This window comes from Phyllostomus discolor, chromosome 13 (assembly GCF_004126475.2).
Source record: "Phyllostomus discolor isolate MPI-MPIP mPhyDis1 chromosome 13, mPhyDis1.pri.v3, whole genome shotgun sequence".
Taxonomy (NCBI): domain Eukaryota; kingdom Metazoa; phylum Chordata; class Mammalia; order Chiroptera; family Phyllostomidae; genus Phyllostomus; species Phyllostomus discolor.
Window position 1 is genome coordinate 7278502 of NC_040915.2, and position 24239 is coordinate 7302740.

General features: G+C 51.6%; 1 protein-coding gene across 1 annotated transcript in view; it reads right to left on the reverse strand.

Annotated features, from left to right (window-relative positions):
* Positions 1–7281: 7281 nt before the first annotated feature.
* Positions 7282–24239, reverse strand: part of FSTL4 (follistatin like 4) — a 183684-nt gene continuing 166726 nt past the window's right edge. The window contains exons 12-14 of the mRNA XM_036014468.1: positions 22138–22245; positions 13605–13714; positions 7282–11545 (exon numbers count right to left, since the gene is read on the reverse strand). Of these exons, the coding sequence (XP_035870361.1) occupies positions 10837–11545; positions 13605–13714; positions 22138–22245 (927 nt within the window). The 3' untranslated portion in view covers positions 7282–10836. The remainder of the gene's footprint in view (positions 11546–13604; positions 13715–22137; positions 22246–24239) is intronic.

Below are 24239 nucleotides of genomic sequence, written 5' to 3' on the forward strand. Positions count from 1 at the left end.
CATGCTTTTGGTGTCGAGCGTAAAAACTGAACTCTTTACCTAGGTCCTGAAGGTTTTCTCCTTTTTTTCCTAAACATTTAATAGTTTTATCTTTTACATTGAAGTCTGTGGTCTCTTTTGAGTTAATGTCTGTATGAGATGTGAGCTGTAGGCTGCCACAGTTCTTCGTTTATTTATTTGCCTTGACTGTCCACCACTCCGTCTGCTGAAAGGGCTCTTGCCCTCATTGAGCTGCTTTTGTAGCTTTGTCAAAATCAGTGAGGGGAGGGCTTCCCCTTGTGTTGCCTCATTCCCGTTTTATTCCAGTCAGGGTCCAATCAGGAGACCACATCTATACCAATTGGAATAGCAGAAATTCACAGGAAGAATACCTAACTAGTAAGGAGTGGTTACTGCTAAAAGAGGTTTAACAGGGTGCTATGGGCTCCTAAAGTGCCAAGAGCAAAAATGTTGCTAATACTCCTATACAGAAGAAGAGTGGACAGTGAAGGAGCTAGGGGCTTGAGACTGGACATGCAGGCTGAGATTCGAACGTGTCAAGAAGGGCATGGGTGCTAGGGGGCCGCGCAGTCTGCTAGAGTTGCAGAAACTTGCCAGAGACAGTGGCCACGGTGATTTGCCCAGTGGGGACACAGCTGCCAGAGGGTGTGGCTGGAGCTGTAGCAGAAGTGGCCGCTGGACTGAGAGTGCAGTCTGAGGGTCCCTGGCCAGACCGCCACACAGCAACTTCTGGGTGAGGGGCACATGGCCTGGGGTCCCTGAGGGCCCAGCTGGGCGTGGGTGAGGGCTGCTGGGGTGAGCACTACCAGGTCTTCCACACCCTAGGGCTCTGGCTCCTGGCTTAATGAAGAGGAAGGAGCCAGCGGCTCCATAAGGAAAGTGCCTTTTTGCCACTGCTGACTCGCCGTGTCCCCCAGAGCTGCCTGTAGACCATGCTTCGCACTGAGCCAGCCGGCACAGAGAAAGGTTTACAGAGCTGAAGCTCCACAGTGCAGCGGGGAGAGGGGTGGGCTTGGAGTTGAGAAGTAGGAACTGGGGACTGGCATCCTGATCATAATGGAAGGTGACTGAAGTTTAAACTGGAAGGAATGAATATACAGTTTTTAATAAATAAATTCTGGGTTTCTGGCGTCCCCCCTTGTATCTTGATACTTCCAATCCATACTTAAATAATAGGGTTTTCAATAATCTTTTTTTGAGCTCATACTCGTATCTCTTTCTTGGGGTAACACAAGCCCCGTGGTAGTTTTTCACTACGTTCACTGATGGTCTGTGTTCAGCCCCACGAGGGCATCTGAAGGAGGAACTTCCTGGTCCTCCTGAGGCTGGATTTGCCCAAAACACAATGCTGGCTAATGAGTTGTGAGAACAATTAGTGTTTTTTTCACTTGCAGGCTAGATTATTTAACTGTTGATTCTGGCTTAAATTCTCTCCCCCCATCCCCAGCGATGGTGCAAATGTGTTGAGAAGGAGTATGTACCAGCCTGGGTCCTTGCATGCTGACCACGTGGGTGCAGGGCACACTCAAGCAGGGAATCCTCGTTGTTCCAGGCCCCCGAGGGTCTGAGGTCGACTTCTACTGCAGCAAAGTCTCCTGTCTTGATTGATACCATTTATTTGTTTTATTCTGCTGAACACATAAGGGAGCTTGAAATAAAATACAAATAATATTAATAATACTGTGTCAATATTATAGTGTATGTCACATACATAATATATACACTATAATTATACTATTAGCAATAAAACTACTGAGTGAAGTCACTGAAATTATTTTCTTTCTGTGCTTATGTTACCCGCTTTATACATTGCTGAGGTGTCTTTGACCTGAACTCGAGGCCTGAGGGTTTTGGCAGCATGTGGGTGGTTGGAGTTTGGCCTGCAGATGTGACCTCGGGGACCTTCCCCCTCTTCCTCAGACCCCCTGGGGCTAGGTGTGGAGAAACTGCTGACTTCCAGTTCACCCTCAGTCCGAGGGCCTGGCCCTTTGAGGTCCCAGCTTTCTGTGGGGGTGGGGGGTGTCCCACTCTCAGAGTGTGTCCCTGTGAGAAGGTCCAGTGCACTGCCTGTGAGGCCGCTGGGGTGAAAGCCCACGTTTGCCTCAGTGGGCAGGCGGCCCCAGGAACACAGCAGCCCCACGGCCCCACCTCCTCCTCTGGGTTCTCACTTGTGTCCTTATTCTCTTCCTGCCTCCTCGGCATTGAATAAGGCGTTCTCTTTGAAAAGCTTTCTGGCAAGTATTTTTAAGGGCAGGCTTGTTACAGAAATCTCATCTGCCCCGTGCTCAGCAAGGGAAGCCCGGAGTAGTTTCTGAGGTCGGAAGCCATGAAGCGTTTCCCTGGGGTGGCCCCCAGGGGAGCTGCCGGTGGGATGCTGGGAATGCTTCCCTCACCTTTCCACTGGTCCTCACCTGTTTTGTGTTTCTTCCCTGAGTGGGTGGGAAGGGTTACACGGCTTCTGCTCTGTGGTCATGGCCTCCGCCTGGGGGATGAGCACCCCCCTCAGAGTGCCCCTGTTCCTCCAAGACACGAGTCCCTCTCACCCTTGCTGGCCCCAAAGGGAGCAGGAGTGGGTGGGAAGCCCCTGCTCTTGCCCCACACCTGTGAGACTCATGAGTGGGTGTCAACTTCAGCTTCCCCTTCTTCATGCGGACTCGGTGCCCCCAGCTCAGTGTAGAAATTTCAGAAACTGCAAGTAAACACATAGAAGAAAACTAGATCCGCTGATAATCCCAGAATTCCGTGATTACCATTTGGGCCTTTCCCCCCTAGTATTGTTTTACAACTCTGAGCTGACACGGCAAGAGTTCAGTGATGTCCCGAGCAGTAGCAGTGGGGGCGCCCAGCTGTGGGTCAGTGAGCGCTGGTCCGGCTTGCTCTGCAGTTTTCACAGCAGGCTGAGCCCAGGCCGTGGCTCCATTTGCAGTTTCCCTGGGGGCTCTGTGACTCATGCTCTCGGGTGCTCCAGGAGTGCTGAGGGAGTCTCATCGTGGGTCAGTCTGGGGGTGTGCCCCCATGGCACACAGTGGGGGTCCTACTGGGCGTCACCCCCTCCCTTCCTCCTGGGCCGCTCGGGGCACTGCCCAGCAGTTTTGTTGGTCACCGTTGGTCACCGCTGACCACCATCTGTCTGGTAGCTGGGGGGTTTCACTTGGGCAGGAAACTTGCTTGAGGGGATGAACTCGGACGGCCAGGGGCCTTGGAGAAGTGGGGGCTAAGGAAACAAACTCACTCCCTTGGGACAGATAAAGATGATATCTTAGTACACATAAAGATGGTACCCATCTAGACTTATATAAAATATAATCTATTATTGCATGAATATTTCACTTTTAAAACTTGAGTATTAATTTTAGATGCAGACACAACCAGCTGGCTCTGAGTAAACATGGCTCCAGGCCACCTGGCGGCCACCCTCCAGCCACCCTCCAGCCACCCTCCGTGGCTCACGGGTGCTCTGCAGAGCAGGGTGTTTGGACCCTCGTCCTGTCTAATCTTTCTTCTCGGCCCCCCTGGGGTCTGTGCACCCCGCTATTTCTCAGCTCCCTCCCTCCTATATGAACACCTCACTCCCTGTCCTGTCTGGGCACCCCCTCCCCATGCCATCCCAACTTGCGTGGATACCCCTGTTCTCCTCATCTACTGCCCTGCAGCCTCTGACGGGAGCTCCTCTCTGTCCTCAGGGCCCCAGGGTTCTGTGCTTGCAGGGAGGGACCCACGCCACGGCCCAGGCCGTCTGTCAGCCTCAGCCTGCCTGACTCCCCTCAGGGCGACTGCTTCCTCCCTCTTTGCTCTGACAGGCTTCCGGGCTCCCTGAGGACAGTGTCCTCCTGAGCAGAATGATGCCAGGCTGTGGGTGCCTGGGTGCCTGAGCTTCGAGGCACCTGGGTTCTGGGTGCAGGCTAGTGGACAAAGTCACTGTTCTTGAAGGCATCTCCTTTTTCTTCTTCCTCTTAGCCTAGACACTCTGAACCCCCAGCGCCCCAGCCAGGTAGACAATGCCCAGAGCCCAAAGGATGCTCTCTGTCTCCATAGCAACAAAGCACCCCACCAAGCAGCCTCTTCACCATGGGCCATGCTGTGTTCAGTGTCCTCCCCTGACACGGCTGTCGTGCCTGTGGTACTGATGTCCTTGCTGTTCTTGTTCAGGGTGGCCCTTCGCTCCGGCTGTCCCTGCCAGCAGGCCGGCTCTCACCCCCACTGACCTCCACGTCACTTCATCCAGGAAGCTTTAGTCGACCAAGCCTGCCTGTGTGTCCCCTTGGAGCTTCTGCAGGCCCCTCGGTGGCCCTGTGTGCCAGTGGTTCTTGAGTCCATGTGACTGCTGCAGACTCTGGGCTGCAGGTGGGCAAGACCTGGGCTCAGAGCCAGCTGTGGGAATGGTGGTAGAACAAGAGAGCAGGCACCCTGTGAGGGCTGCGAAGGTACGGGGCTTCAGTCACACAGCAGGTCACTGCCCAGGAGAAAGGGGGAGCGGCACGCTGTTTACGTCATTGTGATAATTCATTGTGTGTGCCAGCTTGGCTAGGCTGCGGGATCTGGATGGATGCTTGGCCAATCACTGTTCAAGATGTACCTGTGAAGGTACTTTTGGTTAAGGAGAGGAACATTTCAGTCCATGGACTTTCAGAGAGGCAGATTACCCTCTACAGTGTGGGTGGGCCTCACCTACCCAGTGGAAGGCCTCGAGGGAAGACCGAACTCGTCTGAAGAAGAGGATTCAGACAACAGCCTGCCTTTGGGCTTGAACTGCAACTCCCCACAGTTCTCCCGCTGCTAGCCTCGCCTGCAGATTCAGGACCGGCCAGTCTCCACAACTGCATGAGCCAGTTCCTCACACTGAACCTCCCTCTCCCCCTTTCTGCACACAGGCACGGCCCCGCCCCCACCCCACACTGTCAGTCCTGTTTCTCTGGAGAACCTGCGCTAGTCTCTTGGTGCAGTGGACACGAAGTTTTCAGAGGGTTGGGGCTGTCTCCTTCATCCAGCCCTCTGTCCCTGTACCTAGCACAGTTCTGCACACAGTAGGCGCTCCTCACCAGTAGCCTGGTGACTGCCACACACTCTCCCCTTCCACACAGTAGCTGGAACATCTGCCTGCTGAGAACCAAGAGCGTCTGCCGTCAAGGACAGATTTGTGTCTGGGCACTGTGCTGAATTTCAGGGGGTGACCAAAGTAGGTGAAGGTTTGAGCCAGATGTTGTTGGAGTGAAAACTTCAACGTGGGGAAAGGTGACTTCTGGGCTCAGGTGCCTGCCTCTGCCCAGGCCAGAGCAGGGCCGTTTCCTGGCCGGCGTGAACCTGGGGGGTGGTGGGGCACGGCCCCCAGCGGTCCTGCCTGAGTCAGTTCTCACGTTTACACCTCCAACAGACTGGCACCAGAAAAAGGTTGACTTTTCTCAAGTTTTATTGTAAAATCCTCAGCAAAAGAGCATTTACAATGATAGTCCTTTATGACAGTTTGTGAATCATCTTTGTATCAAGTGGTGCTGCAGATACACGGCAGGTTTGGTACTGCGTAATACGTCAAAGTAAACACAAACTTATTCCAGATGCCACATACAGTGTCAGTACAAAGTTCTACTAAAGTTGATGTATTAAAAATAATTTATATTATTTTATAAATAAGGAAAAATCCACATGTATAGTAGTTACAGGAGGCCTTTTGCGAAATACCGGTGATTACAGAAAATATATTTTGGAGTCTACACAACTGTTGAAAATAATGTAATCTGCCTTGACGTGAGAGATCTGAAAGTTTTCTGAGGCGGGGAGGGCTGAGGCTCTTCCCGGGACAAATGGCATGTGTGTGACTTCGTATCTTGAGGGTCATTCAGCTAGACTATAGCAAGCGTGTGTGTGTGTGAGCACCCCAGCAAAACTCCATGCCCAGTTCTGCTTTTAGGTCATCTCACACAGCCTTCGGGAAGAGGGGGCCATGGGAAGGCAGGGCTCCTTGGGCCAGGCCAGGGAGGGGCAGGGCTGGGTGAGGCAGGGCTGGGTGGTGGGGCTGTGGCCCCCGGGGTGGGGCCTTGCAGACCGATTGTCCCTCACGTCTCTGAAGCAGCTGATGTAGCAAGGGACCCACAGCTGTTAAACCTGTGGCAGGTGTCATGCCTGGCAGCGGGCGGTTTAGATTTAGGAACTTTTCTCCTTCGAGGGCTCTTGGACCCCCTAAGTAGCCAGTACTGGCTGTCTTTCCTTGGAAATGGAGCTGTGACCTTGAAGAGGCCCCCAAAAGGCAGCAGCCTGTGACCCTGCCATGGTTCTGCATGGAGAGCATGTGCCCCCTGGCTTGGGGCTCCAGCGAGTCGACAGTTGTTGCTTTGCAGAGTACAGGCTCAGCCCTCTAGGCCCTCTTGGTCGGGGCCCACGTTCTTGGGGCCTCGGGGAAAGGGTTGGCTTTATGTGAGTTAAGGTGAGCTGGAAAAGACAGGTGTGTGAATTGCGGCTTTGCAGACCAACAATAGCCATGCTCAGTACTCCGGCACTGGTTAAAGAAGCCTTGCTGTGGATTTTGGAGACAGATCCCCGTTCTCCCTGTACTTCCCATACTTTCACATGTCATGTTTGGTTAAAGTCCCACTCGCTGCCCGCAGCTCCAAAGCACACGTGAGAGCAGGCTCACTGGCTGCTCTGAGCTGGCCTGAGCAGGCCCAGGACAGACGCTCGACACTGCAGTGACCAGAGCAGGAGGTGGGCTGCACTCTGCCAGGTGTTTGGGGTCTTGCACTCACACCCTGAGGGTAGGTACTGTGTATTTTTCCCCTTAAATTTTTAAAGCATCTCGGTCCTGTGATCGCTGTGATTTTGGAGAGAAACCAAGGCAGCTAGTGACTTTCTTGGAAAAAAACCAAATCAACTGCTTAGCCTACGTGCCAGTCTGGGAGGAAAGTAGTGGCATCTGGCCCTCTGAGTGACTTCTTACTTGTACCCCAAAACAAGGATGAGGTGTGGGCGAAAGCCACCAGGCGCTGGTGTGGCGGTGAGGTCAGTTGCCTCTTGAATTGTAGGAGCAGGAGGCTCAAGTCATAGGGAGGAAGCAGGAAAAGCAGAGAATGAAACAGAAGTGGAGGGAGGTGCAGCTTAGGTCCTCTCAGGGATGAGGCTCAGCTCGGATGTCACTGTCTCTGCTCCCATGGACAGCTTCTGTCTGACAACAGCCGACTTTCCTGAGGTTCAGAGTTCTCGCTGGTCTGGGTCACCTAACTCCACAGGGCTGCAAGCAAGTGTTTGGGTCTGTGATTCAGGGCAGCAAGGGGCAGTGAACCATGGCTTCTGACCACACCTGGAGCGGGATCTGGCTTCTGGGTGGGGGAGGATGGCTACGGACTTCATGCCAGCATTGTCGTCATTGATATCACCTGCCTGGCCTCCTGGCACGGGGCGGTGCTCCGGCGGTGCTGGGTGCAGGGAGGAAATGTGAGGTAGATTGGCGGACGTGTAGGAGGGAGGTGGGAGCGGAGTCACTTCTCCTGGAGGAGGATCGGAGGGAGCGAGCTATGGGGTTTGGTGATGAAGACGGTTTGGTGTCTGTGGTACTTAGATAAAACCCATTCTGAGAATTCCCTCAATCACTTTTTAAGCCCCTTGTAGAAAAATATATCCAGGATGAATCTGTTTCACATCTCAGTTCTGAAATCGCCTTTAGTTCACAGTTCTTGGTCAACAGAAAGCTGGAGGTTGCGGCCCCATGAGGCCGACCACTAGGCCACTTCCCACAGGCGGTCTCAGCCGGGACTGTTCTCCAGGGCAGCAGGCGGTACTCTGCTTTACGAGAGGCTGAGAGCCATCCTCCAGGGCACCTGCCTGGAGTGGGAACCCTTTTCTGCACAGAGGAGCAGGGAGGGGAGGAGAGGGCGGGTTGGGGGCGGGGAAGGCAGGGCCTGAGCTGCTATGTCTGGTGATGCCATCCGTAGATCGAAGTGCCTGAAGCTTGATAGGCGGTTGGCTCCAGCCAAGTCTTTATAGGGCTCTCCTGGTTACTTCCAGGGGCCTGGGTGAGCAGTAGGACCCTCGAATGACTTGAGACTTAGCATAGAGACATGGGGCAGTGGCTGGGGTGGGGTGGCTGGGCTGCCTGGCATTTGCAACGTGGCACGTGGCCCACGCCCAGGCCCGCTTGTGCAGAAAGTCCGCATAGCTGGATCCCTCTTCCTGCCGCCACTCTGGGGGCAGCTGGGTGGGCGTTTGGACCCAGAGCCTCTCCGCGGGCTCACTGGGGCAGAGGAGAATGAGGGCCCATTCCCAAGCCTTAATATCACCACAGGTGTAGATTATTTGTGTTTGTTATTCTGAAAAAAATGTGTTAAATTTTTGTGAAATTAATTTTCAAAATTCAGTAACATTAGAATAGTGAGTTCATTAGATGAGTAGCTTTTCTGGTGATTCTTTTGGTTAAATGAATACTTCTTGAATGCGAAGTGTTAGTAGTTAGGTTACGGTTTGTGTTCATAGGTGGCTGGCTTGGCCTCAGGCCCCATCTGTTGTGATGACTTCTCACCCCTTTGCTTTCAAATTGAGTTCTGCAAGCCTCTTCCCCAGCCAGCCTTTCCCCTGCCTCCTACACAAGCAGTTCTGATCAGAGACATTTACCTGCCAGCCTGTGTGGGCTTGCGAATTCCAGTTCTCAGGCCTGTGCCTGCTCTCTACAGTTCCCTGCGTCCGAGGCTGACGCTGCTCTTGCGGCTGCACAGTGAGGGCGATGAGAGGCGGGCGCGCTATTCAGACGCACTGTCTCGGGAGGGGGAAGGAGAAGGGGTCGGATGCTGCAGAAGTCACTTCCAGTTTGAAAGGCCAGTTGGGACCAGTTTGATCTCCTTTCAGGAATCCTGCTGCGACCCAGAGGGGCCAGCGTTCGGGCCTGGCACTCAGTGGGTTCTCCTGCAGGTGGGCTCGGAGACTTTTCTGCCAGGGACTGCCACAGTTTAGATTTTTCCAAAGGGTGAAGTTCATGAAAGTTGGGCAATTTCAGTGATAAAAGTGGGAGTTTGGAAGTAAACATGTCCAGAGTTTGAGGCAAGAATAAACAGAAAGGATGAGATCCATCCATCCATCCCAGCTGCTGTGGAACTGAGTATAAGGCTTCCGAAGTCAGTCTCCTCACTCTGTATCTACGTATTGTACCTTTAAAAAAATCTAAAATGTGAACGCACATGTCTAGGCACACTCCTGGGAGTTGTGGGGAACAGGTGTATGCCACACCTTCAGACTGGCTGAGCTCAGGAGTTGGCGGGCACAGGCGGGTTGGGCGGCCAGGCGGGGATGAAAGGTGGCCACATGGATGCAGAGCGAGGTGGGGCCCGTGCCTTCCTGTCCCTGAAAAGGGCCATTCTCGGCACAGGAGCATCATGGCCACCTTGGGGCAGGTGAAGGGGGTGAACCTAGCTAAGGTGTCTGTGATGGGACCACTGCTCCAACTCCAGGTGGCTTGAAAAGCGATCCTTCAAGCCAGCAAGGCTACCAGTAAGTATGTTTTGACCATTGACGTGAGACGGAAAGGAATGTTCTGAGAACCCAAGGGAGTCTCTTCCTTGCTGAGATTCTTCCACGGAGGCTGTCTTCCCAGGGCTGGGGGATGGTACTGCTGATTGCTCACCATAGCCTGAGACGCTGGGGATGACTCGGAAACATAATAACCAGCCTGCGTGCCTCTGATTCAGAGTTCTGGAGTGTGGGCTGCTGGGGAGGGGCCCGTGTGTCAGAATACACCCCTGTGAAAGCCCTCACCGTGCTGACCGTGCTGTGAGGATGAGGGGCTGGGGTCGCCAGAGCTGGGCGCCAGGGCCACAGGCAGGAAGGTAGTTGGTTTTTAAAAGGGCCGGATGAAGGAGCCTGCCTGGACCTGACCTGTGTCCTTGGGGTTTCAGCGCTGAGCCTGGAGTTCTCTCTGCTGCAGGCTGTCCGTACCTCGCCAGGTGAGCGCCCGGGGCCTGGCCCTGGCCCGTCAAATGTCCCCCTTCCGTGGTGAAGAGCAGGCACACAGGCTCTGTCCCGGTCTCTCAGGGTCCCAGACCTGAACGGAATCTTTCTCAATGCGTTGACTTGACCTGCACGTGGGGTGTCAGTGCCGCAGAGGACTGTCAGTCTCGATGGCCGTGTTCTTCTGGCTGTGGGATGTGGGGCGGTGACTCTCAGGGACTTGGCCTAAGGCAGGGACGAACAGAGCTGGACCTCGGACAGCGTCTTTCTGCGTACTAGCATTTGAGATTATAAAAAATTATTTTTAATCAAAATTTCCAAAATAAAGTGAGTGATTTCCCCACCCTGCAAGCTGCAGTAAGTCTTGTTGGCTCTCTCTCAGGCTTATGAGTCCAGTGGGAGGGAAAGCAGGAAGCAGCTTTGAAGGAGGACAAAGGTGCAGAGCAAGGGCAGGCATGGCTCTCGTGCCAGGAGGGGAGCCCCAGCCCCCACGGGCCTGCGTTTCCAGGCCGGGTTCCAGGCCACCCCGTCAGGTGCAGCCTGGCCGGATCCCGCGGAAAGAAGGATGACTGTGTGAAGGCAGCCGGCGGAGGCGTCTGCCTAGAAAGCAGGAGCTTCCGGTTCCACAGCCTCCCCAGGTCACACTCATGTGGCTGGGCCCAGAGGTGGCTCCTTTACCCAGCAGCCTGGCCTCCCGTCATAGCTGAAGGCAGACGTCTTACTTCCTAACGAGAAAACCCCAACCTGGCTAGCAGCGCACACCTTAGACTAGGAGACTTGCAAGGAGACCAGTGTTGAACCACAAAGCGAATACAGGTTTTGCTTTTGTCTGTAAAAATGTACAGGGCACCTGCTGGGGGCTGTGGGGTCAGGACGAGGTGGGGCTCGGTGGCCCAGGCTCTGCGCAGGCCTCCTTCATACCTCGCCCACCCACACTGCTGTGGTCCCCCCCTGTATGCCCGACACCTCACACCGCAGTGCATTTTGTCGCCCGTTGATGAGAAACAGTGACCCCTGGGCTGGCGTGAGGAGGTACTGTCCGAACAGCCCACTGTCCCTCACAATCCTGCGGGGCCCTCCCCAGGGCCAGGCTGGCCCCGAGGGTGGCTTCTTGAAGTTCTTCAGCACCCCCACCTTCCCCGAGGACAGCTCCACGAATAGCAGGTCTGGCCCAGTCTCCAGCGTGGCGTACACGTAGTACTGGTTGCCATGGGAGAAAGAACGCTGGAATGCCACGTCGGAGACGCCCTGGCTCACTGTCAGTGAGTACAGGGTCCGGATCTCCCCAAGCAGGGTGACCTCTTGCACTTGCAGCTGGCGGCTGGCTGCGGCAGCGCTGACAACAAAGCGCCCGTCTGGGGATGTGTGTGGGGCACCGGTCACATTGCTGTTGGGGCCGACCACAGAGTCTGTGACACTGTCGATCAGCAGCTGTGCAGCAGCAGCAGCAGCAGAGGCCTGGGCCTGTTGGCACTGGATGAAGAAGTAGCCGCCCAGGTGGGTGTGTGCCATGGCCTGAGGCAGGCAGCCGTGAGGCCGCAGCTCCACGGTCTTGAGCAGCATCAGGGTTTCCAGGTCGACTTTGTGAACGGCGGGCTCAGACTTGTTGAAGACGAAGCCGTACCTGGGAGGGGGAGAACCGAGGTCAGAGGTCAGGGACTGCAGCCCTTCCCTTCCCTTTCCCATAATCCTTCAGTGGTCTCACAGCCAGGTGTAAGATCTACCCTCTGCAGGGGGTAGCTTAGTAAACGGTTCACCTGTGATCTCAAATCACATGAAGAGAGCTACAAGCGTTCCTGGACTTAAGCTTTTGTGACACACACACAACTTTAGAAATGGTAAGGAGGACAGGAAAAGTGCCTCCAACAGCCTCTCCCTTGGGGATGAGTCTGAACCAGCCTCCTGGAGACCTTGTGGCAGGGGTGGGCCTGGGCCTGGAGGGGAGGGACCAGCGCTGGCTGCCCTGGCTCTGCCTGCCCCGAGGACAGGACAGGAGAGCCCAGAGCCTCGCTCATTTCTGGACTCATTGGTGAGTCCGATTCGAACATGCACGTTCAGTGAAGCCTGCCCGGGTTTCTTATCAGCGTTCTCTTTCCCTGGGAACAGGAAGAGGCAGTCGCTTCTCTGGCCACATACGTGCTGCTGGCAGGGGGCTGAGAATGGCTTTGACTTCTGGAGCCAGATGGCCCGATGCTGCGGAGTGCCTGGCCAGCCACAAGGCCTGGGGCAAGTTGCTTGCCTGTCCACGCCTGTCAGTGTGCAGGGGGTAGTTGCCGGGAGAGCTGTTGGGGAGGATTGATCTAAGAGGGACACTGCAGTGGAAGAGCTCCAGAGGTGGCAGTTGGACCTCCTGAAGCTCCTCACTCGAGGGCCCCTTGCTGGCTGCAAAAGGCGTGGCTCCAGTGGGACTTCAGATCAGGTGCCCCTCCCGCCTCCCGAATCCCTTGCTCACAGAGGCCTTTTGACACTGTGTCTTACTTTCTTACAGGAGCAGAGAAAAATCACTTCCATGGTTCTTTCTTGGACACCAGTGCCTCAGAGTGGGGAAAACGCCCTCTTTAACAAGTCTGGGACGCATCCATAAAGATCGGTGCATGGACAGAGTGGGGAGGAAAACCCCACTCTCACAGGGAACTTTATGAGGAATGGTAAGGAGGACCGCTGCAAGCAGCGCTCTCGCAGGGCTGCTGAGTCTCTGAGCAGCAGGCTCGCCGCTGCATCGAGCTGCTTTGAGGGACCTGGGCCCCTGGAACCACACCAGAGGCTCTTCCCCAGACACCCTCTGCGGTGGAGGTGGGGGACAGAAGGTGGTTATTTTCCTCCTTGGGCAAGGACCAAGGGGCAACCCCTATTTTTACAAATCCAGCATCAGCTTGCCAGTGTCATTACTTCTGGAGAAAGGTGCTTGATGCCAGACCAAAGGAAGGCACAAATAGTCCTGGGTCCTGATGACTTTATAAAGGACAGGCTCAGTCTATGGCAGAGGCAACTTCACAGGCAGTGTCAGGGATGCTCTGGAATGAATGGGGAAGGGGTGTGGCCAGGCCCGGGTGAGGTCTGCTGCTGAGGCCCTGGCTTTTATTAGGAGGCTCTTATTAGAAGGATCTTCTTTTGAAAGGTGGCAAACCGGGCACCCAGGGGGCCTTGCTTCCTGGCCAGGCACCTGCATGGCTGCTCTTGGGGGCTCTGAGGAACCATGGCTGGGGTGAGCAGAGAATGAGGCAGTATGGGCTGCTCAAAGGGGACCTGGCCTTGCATTTAGTCGGACTGCCAATTCCTGGCTGTGTAGCTTTGATCAGTGTCTTAACTTCTCTGAGCCTCAGTTTCCTCATCTGTAAAATAGGTTTGAGATCACTACTACCAGTTTTTTCCTGTGAGTGTCTAGCAAGGGGAGGGTGCTCAATTAGCCAGTGCTGTTTCTTGCTTCCCTCTGTTGTCCTCACCCGAGCATGGGCCTCCCTGACCTCACTGGGCCCCCGAGGGCATTTGGAGCTGGGTGCCTCCTGACTTGAACAATTAAGGACTGGGGCGGGTCCATTTCTCTGTCCCTTCCCGATGTCTCCCAAGCCAGCTGAGGAGCGGGGCAGACAGAGGCAGGAGCAGGCCCCACCCTGGGCAAAGGTGCCCCATGCAGGGTGCAGCTGCAGCATGTAGGGCCTCAGGGCCTTGCCAGCGGGTCTCACCTGATGTGGTTGATGATGAGGTTTGTTGGGGGAATGAAGAAGTCATCCACTCCTGTGAAGGGTGTGCGGATGAGGCGCTGGCCTTGGCCGGTGCTGGCTTCCGTGATCACCTGTAATACAGAGAGGGAGTTCTGTGAGGGCCCATCCCAGTGCAGGGCTGGAAACCTGGGGACCTCTGCATGCTCCGGGGAGACCCCCAGCCAGCCAGGCTGCAGAAATGGTGGATAAGCCAGTCTTGGGGGCAGGGCAGAAGCAGAATAGGATGTCACAGGCAGGGACCTGACCTTCCCTGGCGAAGAACGGGGGACAGGAGTGGATGCCTGAAAAGTTCCCACTGCTCGGTCAGGCGTGACCTGCCACTCACTGTCAGCCGTGGTGACTGCAGAGCAGGGACTTGCGGGGACCGTGTTGGACTTGTGTTGGGGCTTCGGAGGGCGGCCCCCAGAACTGAAACACCACTCTGCTCAGAGACAACCTGCCACACAGCAGGGAAGCCCACCTTCTCATCATCTAGGACCCCCCAGGGAAAAGGGGAGAGCTTTTAAATAATGAAAATGTTAAACTGTGTGACAGTTTACTGGTTATTTATTTTCCTTGGATGCCCAGTGCCTGGGCTGGTTTGTTGGGAGTCTGTCACACTCGGCTCACCGAGGCATTCGCCGGGGGCTGTGTTTCCACGGTTCATTAGAGAAAGCAGGAACTGGGCGGGGATCCCGGACAGACATGCTGGGCATGCGGGTGGAGGCCTTGTGAGTAGGATGCTGGGACAGGTTCTGGTGTCAGAAAGGGGACTTGCTGTGAGAGGTAGGGAACTGGGTCCTGTGTTTGGTACAAATTGGTAGTGACAGAGCATGGCTGCCTGTTTCCCTGAGGTTGCATTTTCTCCCCGGCAGATGTGGCAGGAGGTGACAGGAGCCATTCCCAGGATGTATCCTGCTGCTCTGCCTCAGGGACAGGCATGTGGGCAGTGCAGAACAGAGTGCAGCGATGTCTGTGGTTAGAGAGGATGGGCAGGTGGTCTGGGGCTCCTGCCAGAAAGCTCCCTGTGCTCAGGCTGGGTGCAGTAGCTCCCGAGGCCTGGGCTGGGCCGGCCAGATACCGAGCCAGACTGCCTGTGTCCTCTGCCTTCTACATGTGCTCATCGGCCTCCAAGTCCAATGCCATTGCCCAGAAAGGTGGCAGACCTGCAGCCAGGTGAGGCGCTCAGTCAGCTTGAGGGCCCCAAGGACTAGCCCAGACTCTGAGCAGGACAGAAGGCAGAGGACCCTAAACAGGGAGGTGAGACACTTCTGTGGCCACTTCCTGTTGTGGCTGTGTGCATAGAAGGATCTAGATTTCTGTAGCCTCAGGCCAAGGACAGCCATTTGGGGTAGGGGTGGGGGTGGGGCTCTGCGACTCCCGTGGCCTGGAGCTCTGCATGCTTTTTCCTTTTGTGAATGGGATTGCCTCCTGGCTCTGACTTTTATGACGAGAACAGGAGCACCTGGCCGTCTCCTCAGGCAGGTGTGGGGCTTGAGTCTTTCCCCAGTCAGTTGCCCGAGGTTATTTCCCTGTGACTTTGCAAAAATGGCCAAGTGACAGTTCCATGGCAGGTCCGAGGAAAAGCTCGGAGAACTGGGCACGAAGAAGGATCGGCATCAGGAGACTGAAGCTCAGAGAACTGGGCACGAAGAAGGATTGGCATCAGGAGACCGAATTTGAGAGTCCGCAGGAAAATGCCAGAGAATTCCGAAGAGCTGTACGAGCCTTGCTTGGTAGCAGCCCTGTCACTTTGGCTTATAACAGAGATGGGAAATGACATGCTGTCAGCAGCTGGTGCCGTGCACACCTCACCACTCTGACGCCCTTTACTCAGAGGTCACTGCATTAAAAGGCGGTACCACAGGCCACTGAACTGATGTGGCATGTCAGCCTCGTGGCTCCAACAAGTCATGCCCCCCTTGGCTTATATACTAGCTGTGGCTGGGTACCTCAGTGGCCCCAAGGTAACCCCCCAAATTTACTGGGTCTATGAGCTCGGTGCAGGAGGGGTACATATGCAGCCGGGTATCAGAGGTCATTTGGTAGTCAGCACAGGGTAAGAAAGACTGGGCATCTCCATTGAGGGTGGATAAGTAAGCTACGAAGTGACATTTGGGGAACGGCAGGGGACCAGGCACCCGGTGGGACTGGCTGAAAGGCAGCTGAAAGCTGAGTGTGGGAGTGAGTGGGCCATACTGTGCTGGGCCAAGGCCCAAACCCTGGCTGCCAGGGGCGGCCTCCTGTGTTGAAGCACCTTCCCGTAGTCACAGTGAGGTTTGCAGCCAATTCCTTAATGCTGGGTGTTTAGAAATGTTAGAATGTTACTTTTAACAGTTTGCAAACGTAAACACCACAGAAACATAACGTTGTAACTGAATCTTTGTTCATACCTATGATCACTGCTTTGGGATAAGTTCTGGGAAGTCAATTTGCTGGATCCAAAAGCACTGTTTTGAGGCTTTTCGTCCACATTTCAAATTGCTCACTGCAAAGCCTATGCCAGCTGACCTTTCTGGAAGCAGTTTTTGGAAGTGCTCATTTCCTTAACCCTGGATGACACCAATGAAGGTAGGTTTATTTAATCTATTTCATTTTCTTGTCATAGTCCATTTCCCAGAGTTGCCAATTATGGTGATGGTGGACATCATGGTCTAATTACTGAAATTAATTAAAATGCTTTTAGTGCTTTACCAGTTAGACAAAATTTGCTCTTGGTTTCTGGGAAATGGTCTTCATTATATTTAAGGAGTTTCCTTCTAGTCCCATTTCTAGGTATTTTATTAAGCACATCCGCTGCATTTAATTAAATACCTTTTCAGCATTTATTGGAAATATCACAGGGCTTTTTTCTTTTTCTGGTTTGATTTGTGTGACGAGTAATGCTGACTGATTTCTGGGGAGCGGGCTGTCATTGCCTCTGGGGACATGTTCCCCTTGTGAGCTGTGGGACGGGTGGCTGGACTCCACTTCTAACACCTTGGCTAGAATTTTGTTCATGTATTCGTGAGATTAAAAATGGCAAAAAATAAAACTATAAACTAATCAGTTTTCATAATTATAAGAATATGGGCTTTTTAAAACAAATGAAGGAGCTGTACATTTTTTTCTCCTGTGGTCTGAGATAGTTCAAATAATATTAAAATTATATTTTGAAGGGCTGAGAAAATGTAGATGTACATTTTTTAATGATCTATCTTTAATCTTATAGAAGCCTCTCCTAAGATAATTGTTCTGGTTTGTTTTCCATTTCTTAGGTCAGTTTTTTTTTTTACATTTTGTAAATAATCATCCATTTCTTTTTTTAAATTTATTTTTATTTTTAAAATATATTTTCTTGTATATATATTATTTTAAAATATATTTTATATTATGGTTGTCCCATTTTCCCCTCCACCCTGCACACCCCCTCCCACCCGCATTCCCCCCCTTTGGTTCATGTCCATGGGCTGTACATATAAGTTCTTTGGCTTCTGCATTTCCTATAGTATTCTTAACCTCCCCCTGTCTATTTTCTACCTACCATCTATGCTACTTATTCTCTGTACCTTTTCCTCCTCTCTCCCCCTCACACTCCCATGTTGATAACCCTCCATGTGATCTCCATTTCTGTGGTTCTGTCCCTGTTCTAGTTGTTTGCTTAGTTTCTTTTGGTTTTGTTAATAATTGTGAGTTTGCTGTCATTTAACTATACATGATTTTTTTATCTTCTTTTCTTAGATAAGTCACTTTAACATTTCATAAAATAAGGGCTTGGTGATGATGAACTCCTTTAACTTGATCTTATCTGAGAAGCACTTTGTCTGCCCTTTCATTCTAAATGAAAGCTTTGCTGGATAGAGTAATCTTGGATGTAGGTCCTTGTCTTTCATGACTTGGAATACCTCTTTCCAGCCCCTTCTTGCTTGCAAGGTTTCTTTTGAGAAATCAGCTGACAGTCTAATGGGAACTCCTTTGTACGTAACTGCCTCCTTTGCTCTTGCTGCTTTTAAGATTCTCTCCTTATCTTTAATCTTGGGTAATGTAATTATGATGTGGCTTGGTGTGTTCCTCCTTGGGTCCAGCTTCTTTGGGACTCTCTGGGCTTCCTGGACTTCCTGGAAGTCTATTTTCTTTGCCAGATTGGGGAAGTTATCCTTCATTATTTTTCAAATAAGTTTTCAATTTGTTGCTCTTCCTCTTCTCCTTCTGGTACCCCTATGATTCAGATGTTGGAATGTTTAAAGATGTCCTGGAGGTTCCTAAGTGTCTCCTCATTTTTTTGAATTCTTGTTTCTTCATGCTGTTCTGAATAAATGTTTCTTTCTTCCTTCTGCTCCAAGCTATTGATTTGAGTCCTGGTTTCCTTCCTGTTGCTGTTGGTTCCCTGTAGGTTTTTATTTCACATAATGCAACCTTCATTGCTGCCTGGGTGTTTTTTATGCTGTTGAAGTGCCCAGTGAGTTCCTGGAGCATCCTGATTATGAGTGTTTTGAACTGTGCATCTAATAGGTTGGCTATCTCTTTGTCACTTAGTTGTATTTTTTCTGGAGCTTTGATTTGTTCTTATTTGGGCCATTTTTTTTTGTCTCTGCACGTCTGTTACATAGTAAGGGGTAGAGCCTTAGGTGTTCACCAGGGTGGGGTAACCCACATTGCTGCATAGTGATGCTGTATGTGGGGGAGGGTCCGAGAGAGAACAATGCCACTTGCTCTGCTCTCTGCCGGCTTTCAGTCACTTTCCCTGATATCCACGACCAGCCCTTGTGCTGATTGCTGTGTGGGTGGGCTTGTGTGCATTCTAGGACCCTGTGGGTCTCTTCAACAAACTGTCCTGTGAGGCTGGGATTTTCTCCCCCTGCCACAACCCCACAGATATTTTCAATAGGTGTTTTGAGGCTTTATTTCCCCGCACCTGGACCCTGGGTTGTGCCATCTGTCTTGCTCCCCAGTTGTTCCTCCTGGTTTATCCGCACATGAATGTGGGACCTCCCAGTCTGCCAGCTGCCACCTGCCTGGTCCGAGAGCCGCCACCTTGTTGAGAGTCCTCTCTACCCAGCTGTCCATCTTTGCCCCTCCTACCAGTCTGGATGGATGTTTCTTCTTTAACTTCTTGGTTGTTGGACTTCCATACAGTTAGATTTTCTGGCAGTTCTGGTTGTTTTTTGTTTTTAAATGGTTGTTGTCCTTCTTTTGGTTGTGCGAGGAGGCACAGTGTGTCTACCTATGCCTCCATCTTGGCTGGAAGTCTAATTATCCATTTCTAATAGGTTTTAAACTTTGCTGCCCCAGAATTGCAATGTAGTATTACTTTACAATTATTTCATTCTCCTGTATCTGTGTTCACATCCCTTCCTTGTTCTTCATTGTGTCTGTTTTTGTTATTTTTGCTTTATTGGGTATGAGAAGGATTTATCTGTTTCTCTATGTGTTCCTTTATTATTTTCTTTCTATTAATTTCAGTGTTTTTATTCTTATCAGTCACTTTGTTCTTTTTCTAATTTCTTAACACAAATACTTCCTTTGTGGGCTTTTAAGGCACAAATATTCCTTGTGTATAACCTTTTCTGTCTCCCTTAGGTTTTGATGTGAAATGTTCTCTCTTTCATTGCTTTTGAGATTATTTATTATTTCCCTTTTAATTTCCTCTTTGATCTAATAATGATCTAGAATTGCTTTCTTATTAGGTCACATTTTAATTACTTCTAATTATCAGATAATGTAGCCTATAACATTTGCAAAATTTGTAAATGTTTTCTTTGTGATTACTGGTACACTTATCTATATGTGAACATGTGAAAACTTGTGGCAGATGAAAGGTTTCCTATATATTAATTAAACCAAGTTCCTTATTCATATTATTTGATTTTCCCATGTTATTATTTTGTCTCCTTGGTACGTACAATTCATCGTATTTTGCTGTGTATAATGCTCACTTTTTTGCCCAAACTTTTGAGGGAAAAATAAAGATGCACATTATACATGGGTATAATGATTACATTCCATGGGCATGATAATTCTGTGTGGATGTGCATTAGACATGGCAAAACACTGGTCAGCAAATTTTAAATTCAGTTCCTTCATGTTTTTAATTGCTCGTGTTTCATGTGTGTAGTTGTCATGTTGTTGGACATCTACCAGCTGGCTGTCATCGCATATGTCTCTCCTTGCATTGGTGAGTGCTTTGAACCTTCAGCTCTGCCTCGCGTGGGAAGAGTGTCACCAGCTGCACATACATATTGTTCCCCTGTCCATCGCTATTTCTACCCCTTTAAATTAAGTCTCTTATTACCATCCTATGTGTTTCTTGTAAACAAGTTATGGTTTTCTTTTTTCCTTCATTTTTTTAAAGCCCAATCCGATCATCTCTGCTTTCATTCAGTTGTCTCACTGGGACTGAGACACTCGGTTCTAAGCTGTTGATTTCAAACATTCTCTGTACCCTCTCCTATCCCAATGGGATGGCATTTTTGAGTATTCTTACTTCCGCCTTGTCCCTCCACTCCATACTCAGTTTTACTGAAATAATTTATCTGTAATGTCCTGTTATCAGGATTTCTCTTTCAGTGTGTCTGCTAATTCAAACATCCTTATTTAGTACTTACTGTACATTTCTAGATAGTGTCTCCTCATCCACCTTTTAATTTTACACCTTCCTCTCTAGGTTCCTTACATACGACTGTCTCGTCTCTATCATTCTCTGTCTTGATGTCTCTGATCTGGTTCCTCCAACAGGCTCCTCAGGGGGCACCCATGAGCGATGCACTCTCTGGATTCTTGCACATCCTTATATCTGTCTTCGTCCTCACAGGTAGATGATGTCTTGGTGTGGGGTACAGGATTCTTGGATGTCACCCCTTTTATCTGAGTAGCATGGCTGTGTGACTCCACAGTCTTCCAGCTGCTGCTGCAGTCGCACCGTCCAACGCCCACGGGACTGTCATTTCTTCTGCAGGTCACTGGCTCCTTCTGCCTTGTAAGGCTTCCCCTTTATTCTTTTACCAACAAGGGCAGAGAGGTGTCATTTCTCAGCAGTTTAGCTTGGAAGCTGTAGGTCCTTTTCAATGTACATGATTATATTTTGTAGCTTGGTAGTTATTATTCCAAATTTATTTAATGTTGGACTCCATTCCAGCTGTTTCCTTCTCTCTTTCCAAGCTTCTGTTGAACTTCTGAGATGTCAAGTCACAATCTCTTCATGTATTTGGTCTGGGATTTGAGATTTTCTTGTTCTTTATCTTTCAGGCAACTATTTGGGTCTCAACAGAAACTCTGCATTTCTGAACTTATCTACTGCAGTTGGAAGTTAGAGAATCATTTCTGTTCATTCTTAGTTCTGGAAGGATCGTTGGTGGCTGTTCCCCTTGAGTTTCCATAAGGGCATTCTTAGAGCTGCCAGGGAGACTGGTGACACCACTTTCTGCAGGTTTAGCCTCTGTTCTGAGTGACCTTTGTTCTGGCTCCTCGGTCCTTTGATGGGTTGTTATTATTTGTTGTCAGCTCACAGGGGCTCAAGACTGGTAGAGGAGCCCATCAAGTGACAATAGGTTCAGTTTATAGGAGGTGAAGTCATGTCCTTCCCCTGGTGCTGACTTCCCAAGGAAGTCAGGCCAGTGGCCAGTCCGTGGGAGGAAGCCTCTCGAGACCCAGGTGTCCCTGGCCTCTCGCCAGTCCTGGGAACAGGACGAACTTGGCTCCGTCTGTAGCCCTTCTTAGCTGGGGTTCTGAGAGAGAAATTAAACCCTCACGCCCGAGGCATCCATTGTATATAATGAATTAACTTTTCCGTGCATCTAGAATGGTTGTATGCACTGTTTTGGGGGAGAATTGAGAAAACAGGCATTCCAACCACTTTTGGTACAGCTGCATCCTCTCATGCATCTTTGAGGAGAAAGGCTGAACCAGGCGCACTCAGCAGAGGGCAGCTGTGGATCTTCCCCGGCTGGCAGAGGGAAGAATCCCACAGATCCTGGGGCCCAAGCTCTTCCCGGGAGGTGGTAACGCAGGTGCAGGTGGAGGCTGCACAGCCTGCTGCCGGGGTTGGACTGCGGGCAGGTCGCCCAGCTTTTTTGAGCCCTAGCACACTGGATGCACGCTGTAAACATGCTTCTGCTAATGGGCATAATTGCTGCTGCTGCTTTTCCTTGCCCTTCCCTACTGGCCGGCGTCTGGTGCTTGCTTTGGTTCTAGTTCTCTAGCCTGCCTAGCGCAGGGCAAAGAGAGATGGTCTCCCTTCTTCCTGCCTGCACCCCCACTGCTGCTGGACCCCAGGAGCCTCATGCTGGTCCCAGCAACATCAGCCTCCTATCCGCCACCAGTGGCACTGTCTCCAGCAGCAGGCCTTGCCAGACACACCTTGTCAGTCACCTGTGAGGGGTGCCGGCCTGAGGCTGTTTCTACTCTCTCCTCCAGCCTTTATGGGCAGGTTTGGATAGATGTGGTTGGCCTCGAGGGAAGTGGGAGAGGGTTAAACAGGGAGAGAGGCTGTTCCAGGGTGGGGGAAAGGGGGAGGTGCTGCCTCCTGTGTTCAACGTACCTGGAGGCTTGGTTGGGACTTGTGCACGTCCCCCCAGCTCAGGACCCACACTTGGTCATGTGACTTGTCATAGGACAGCTTGGCCGGCAGAGGGTCCACACCTATGGACTTGAAAAAAGATAATGACCAGTTGGTCGTGGTTGTTGTAGAGGCTGCCACAGTGGTCCTTTCTGGGCTCTGTGTGCGTGGCTGTCACCCCTGGGTGGGAGGAAGGCCAGCCCAGCGGCCTTGCCGGTGAGGCTATTTGGGAACCCAGTGCAGAGGCCTCCCTTCTGGGTTTGTCTTTGGAGAGACCCCAAGCATCTTGGCAAAAGCCCAAACACTCCATTCAGGAGCCAGCTGAGGACCCTCCCCCCACCCCCTGGAAGCCTTTGAGCCCCTTAAACCCTCTGTGTTCTTCCCCAAGCTGCTCCGTGGCCTGGATACTGGGGAGAGGGCCCTGGGTCATCAGCACCTCACTCTGAACTCATGCATTATCACTTAATCTTTGCACACAGCCTCTGTCTTGCACGTCCTTCAGCGGCAGCTTCTGGGACTCAGACTATAGCGCCAGGCAGACTCTCTTCCCTGCTGACACTCTGCTGTCCCCTGAGGACGGAGCTTCCCCTGTGGCCTGTCAAATGGAGACCTTTCTCTCTTCTGCATATAATGTAATTTTATAAGTTCTAAAACGTTGTTCTGTGCTGCTCTTGCCACTGGACTATGACCCCTGCTCTTCTTGCCATTGGCCAACATCCCAGCCACTCCCTGTGCTCACTCACGACAGGAACACCCGCTCCCTGCCTTCTCTCCCAGGCACTTGTTCCTCAGGTCGGTGCCTTCAGACCCACGCAGACGGTTCACCCACAGCCTGGCTTTCTCACGTCCTCCTTGGTTTCAGTGGGCTTTTCTTCCGCCACACTTCAGCCAGCGTAACTTAGGCCTTGTCTACAATTTCTGAAGTTTCAGTTTCAGCTAACCAGACTCTAGCTTTTCTGACTTTAGGGGAGAAAGCTCTGTGGGTCAAAACTTCTCAAAAGAACCAGCTATGGAGTCCCTGAGTCCTCCTTCCTACCAAGTTTCTCTCTTCGTCTCTCCACTGGCCTGCTCTAGCTCTTCGGGTTGGATTCCGAGGGCCCTCCCCATGATCCTCCTCTTACCTGACATAACAGTGACACTCCGCATGGTTAATTATTCCCTCTTGGAGACATTTTCTTTACTCAGCCTCCCACCTCCCTACGCCTGTCTTCCTCATGTGGACTTCTGAGTGCTGGCCTGTCCCGGGCCTTCTGCTGCACCCTGCTCTCGTCCACAGCCTTTCCCCGGATGAGCTCACCCAGCACCAGGCCGTAAATAACCTGCTGGACGCCCATGACGTTAGAGTCCACCTCTCTGCCGATGATTCAACATTTCCAAAGCCAAACTCCTGACATTTGCTCATCCCCGATGAAATGTATTTTACTTTTTCTCCATTCATCACCATCTTTGAAGTCTCCTTTGACTCTTTGCTCTAACCTCCTGTTCTCTGAAGCCTCAAGTAGAGGCTGTTGTTATTTTCCTACGCTTCACACCCCCAGGTCCTTTGTTCATGTCTAGGGCTACGCCTCGTATGCCTACCATCTCCCGGCTTCCTGGCTGCTTCCCTGCACTTTCCAAAGGCACTTTCCAAAGGTCTGGCACCATCTTCCTCCACCCAGTGCTTTGGAACCACCAGCAGTGACACCATCCTGACACTATTTCTAGTTTCTTGTACACCCTTCTTTAAAAATAGCCCCTAACTATACATTTCTCTTCCAGATGTCTGCCCTCTTCACAGCAAGACTGCCCTGAGGTTTGGACTGTAGCCATTCTCTCTTCTTTCTGCTTAACCTTTTCCACCCTATTTCATATTCTCATTTGAAGCAAGAGTCTAATAGATTTTTGCCTTGTGGCTTCAAATTCAGAGAAGAGTCTTTCAGCCTTAACATGCTGAGGAGTAAACGGAAAAGGTCCTAGAGAATGCACTGGGCTAGCAGCGAGCCTTGCAAACACCTCACCTCGGCTTCGACGCAACATGGTGATGGATTAGGTCAAAGGGATTCATTGTCTACCCTCTCTTCCTAGCAAAAGAAATGGTAAATCCT